We start from the raw sequence: 3,154 nt of genomic DNA on the forward strand, positions 1-3,154 counted from the left end.
ATCACATCAAATTCTGGCATCGTTGCCGGGATTAGCAAAATTACTAATTTCCCCTTTGTTTCTGTTTTTGCTTTTCTTGTGTTTTTTATTTTGTTTTGTTTTGTTTACTTTGTTTTAGGTACTAGTTTATGACTCAACATTCTCAACTTGTTTGTGCACATATATTAGAGTTTGACAATGATTTTGAACGAACTTTGAGAAGGAAGAGGAAGCGACTAGAACCCAATCCACCTAGTTCTAGCTCTAAATCCAAAATTGAAGAAGAAGAAGAAGAAGAAGAAGAAGAGGAAGAGGAAGAACAAGACATAGCTGTGGACAATCGAACAATCAAGGAACTTTCAGCCTCGGGATTGGACAATGTCGTGCCCTTATGCATTCAATATCCTAGGGCGGGTCAAGGCAAGACCAATGCGTTCGAATTGAAGTTTAGCTTGCTGCATCACATTCCCAAATACCATGGGTTGTCCATGGAAGATCCAAACAAGCATCTTAAGGAATTTGAAGAAGTATGCTCGAGCATGACACCAATCAACGTCGATGGGAATATTCTGAAGATGAAAACCTTTCCATTCTCTCTTTTGGAAAAGGCTAAGGATTGGCTCTTTGAATTGGCACCTGGAACCGTCACTTCTTGGGAAAGCATGAGGAGAGCATTCTTAGAGAAATTCTTCCCAACTTCAAGAGTCATTCGTTTGAGGAAAAAGGATTAGTGGAATTAAACAAAGCCAAGGAGAATGCTTTCCAGCATATTATGAGCGTTTCAAGACTCTAGTTGCATCATGCCCACAACATCAAATGAAGGAAGAGCTTCTAATTCAATATTTCTATGAAGGACTTCTCCCAATTGAAAGACAAATGCTAGATGCTTCGGCAGGTGGTGCTTTGGTTGACAAAACCCCAGTTGCTGCAAAGATCTTAATTGCAAACCGAGCCTTGAATGCACAACAATACGAAGGAGTTGGACTGAGAGACCCCCCATAGCAGCAGCAAGTTAATGAGGTAAGTTCCATGACCGAAATTCAATCTCAATTGGCTAATCTCACTGGTCTTGTGTCAGAGGTTGTTGAAGGATCCAAAATGCAAGGAACAAGTACTTGTAGCGTGTGCTCTATGCAAGGAAACCCTTCAGATCAATGCCCTCAATTTATACAAAATGGGGGATGGGAAAGCGCCAATGTCGTGGGCTATCAAAGCCAAAATTAACCAAGGTATGATCCATACTCCAACACTTACAATCCGGGCTGGAGAGATTACCCAAACATGAAGTGGAGGGAGCCTCAACAACCTCAACAACAAGGTGGATTTAGATAGCCATCCCTCGAGATATTTCAAAGGCCATTCATACCAACACAACCTTAACCACAATCTGCCCAACCAAATTCAGGTTCGTCATTAGATAATGATAAAATTCTTCAAGTACTAACTGCTTTGACACAGGGAATACAAAATCAAACCAAAGAGATACAAAATCAAGCTAAAGAGGTGGACGAATTGAAGAAGCAAATAGGGCAGATGGTGGAATTCATGGGACAATTTAGGGAACAAGGCAAACTGCCTAGTTTAACCATTATAAATCCAAAATGAGGTTTTGAAACCGCCAATGCCATCACGTTGAGAAGTGGTAAAGAGGTTGGAACCACCCCACAAATGTCCAAATCAAGTCAAAAGGAGGACAAAAAGCTGCTACTTGAGGAAGAAGAGGATGCCAAAGCCACGACAAGGGTAGAACAACCCTTGCCGCAGCCACCTAAGGACCCTAAGTTGTCTAGCACAAGTAAGGTAGGTTCAAATTCAATTGTTTCTAACCCTATTCCATCAAATGTGCATTTTCCTAGCAGGTTTATGCAATCTAGGAATGAAGAGAATGAAAAAGACATTCTAGAGGCATTTAGGAAAGTACAAGTCAATATCCCGCTTCTTGATGCAATAAAGCAAATTCCAAAGTATGGTAAGTTTTTGAAGAAGCTTTGTACAACAAAGAAACGAATTCGAGAGAAAGAGGTGGTACATGTAAGTGAAAATGTCTCTGCAATGTTACAAAAGAAGCTGCCACCTAAATGCAAGCATCCAGGTAGTTTTACTATCCCTTGTGTAATTGGTAATACAAGGTTTGAACATGCTATGCTAGATTTAGGTGCTTCCATTAAAGTCATGCCCTATTCTGTTTATGCATCTATGAATCTAGGAGAGCTTAAAAATGATGGAGTTATTATCCAATTAGCCGATCATTCTAATGCATATCCGAAAAGAGTTTTGGAAGATGTTTTAGTGCAGGTTAGCCATTTGATCTTTCCAGCCGATTTGTATGTGCTTAAGATCGAAGATTCAGCCCACTCTCCACCATTACCAATCTTACTTGGACGACCTTTCATGAAAACAGCCCAAACTAAGATTGATGTGGCCAAGGGAGCACTAACAATGGAGTTTGGTGGCGATATTATTAAATTCAAGGTTCCTAAATCTATTAAGAATCCTAATGATGTTCGTTCTTGTTTTGCCATAGATGTGATTAAAAATTTAGGGCAGGAACATTCAGCAGCACCACTCAAGAAGGATGTATCTAGAACCACCATCGAAGAGGGAATTGGAGTGGAGCACAATGAACACGCCACTACCCTCAAAATACCGAATCTGGCCGAGAGCATCCCTAGTCAATTTGTTGACAGTGCTACTACTTTTGAGCCTTTGTCGCAGTATATTGGTGAGCCACCTATTCCAATTCCAATTCCCATTTCAATTAATAGGTTGTTACCTTCTTTGGTGCAGGTACCCAATCGAATCCAAGGTGGTGGGAGAGTTTACATAGACTTTAGGAAGCTCAATGCCATAATCAGGAAGGATCACTACCCCCTTCCGTTCATAGATCCTTATTATGAGTACTTTGAGGAGCATGTCGTGGAGGAAATACCCCTCCATGCCGTGGGCCCTAATGGAGCTTAAAAGGAAGTATCGTCCGTCTGGAATACGTTAAACCAAGCACTTCTTGGGAGGCAACCTATGCATTCAAATAAAGAAGACCTAGGAATCTCCCTCTGCTACAACCAGATTTGCTCCCTTTAACCCTACTCTTTATTGCTTTTACTTTGCCATAATTGTCATGTTTGTTAGTTTTGTTGTTGATTGCTTGCGTGTGAGTCTATGTTCGAAACATTGA

The 3,154-nt window shown here is 40.8% G+C and overlaps 1 protein-coding gene across 1 annotated transcript; it reads left to right on the forward strand.

The window, feature by feature from the left end:
• Positions 1 to 1,647: 1,647 nt before the first annotated feature.
• On the forward strand, positions 1,648 to 2,940 carry LOC137724975 (uncharacterized). Its single transcript, XM_068463600.1, has one exon. It carries the CDS (start codon positions 1,648 to 1,650, stop codon positions 2,938 to 2,940), a length of 1,293 nt encoding a protein of 430 aa, XP_068319701.1.
• Positions 2,941 to 3,154: the final 214 nt, after the last annotated feature.

The sequence above is a fragment of the Pyrus communis genome, chromosome 2 (genome assembly GCF_963583255.1).
Source record: "Pyrus communis chromosome 2, drPyrComm1.1, whole genome shotgun sequence".
NCBI classification, from domain to species: Eukaryota; Viridiplantae; Streptophyta; class Magnoliopsida; order Rosales; family Rosaceae; genus Pyrus; species Pyrus communis.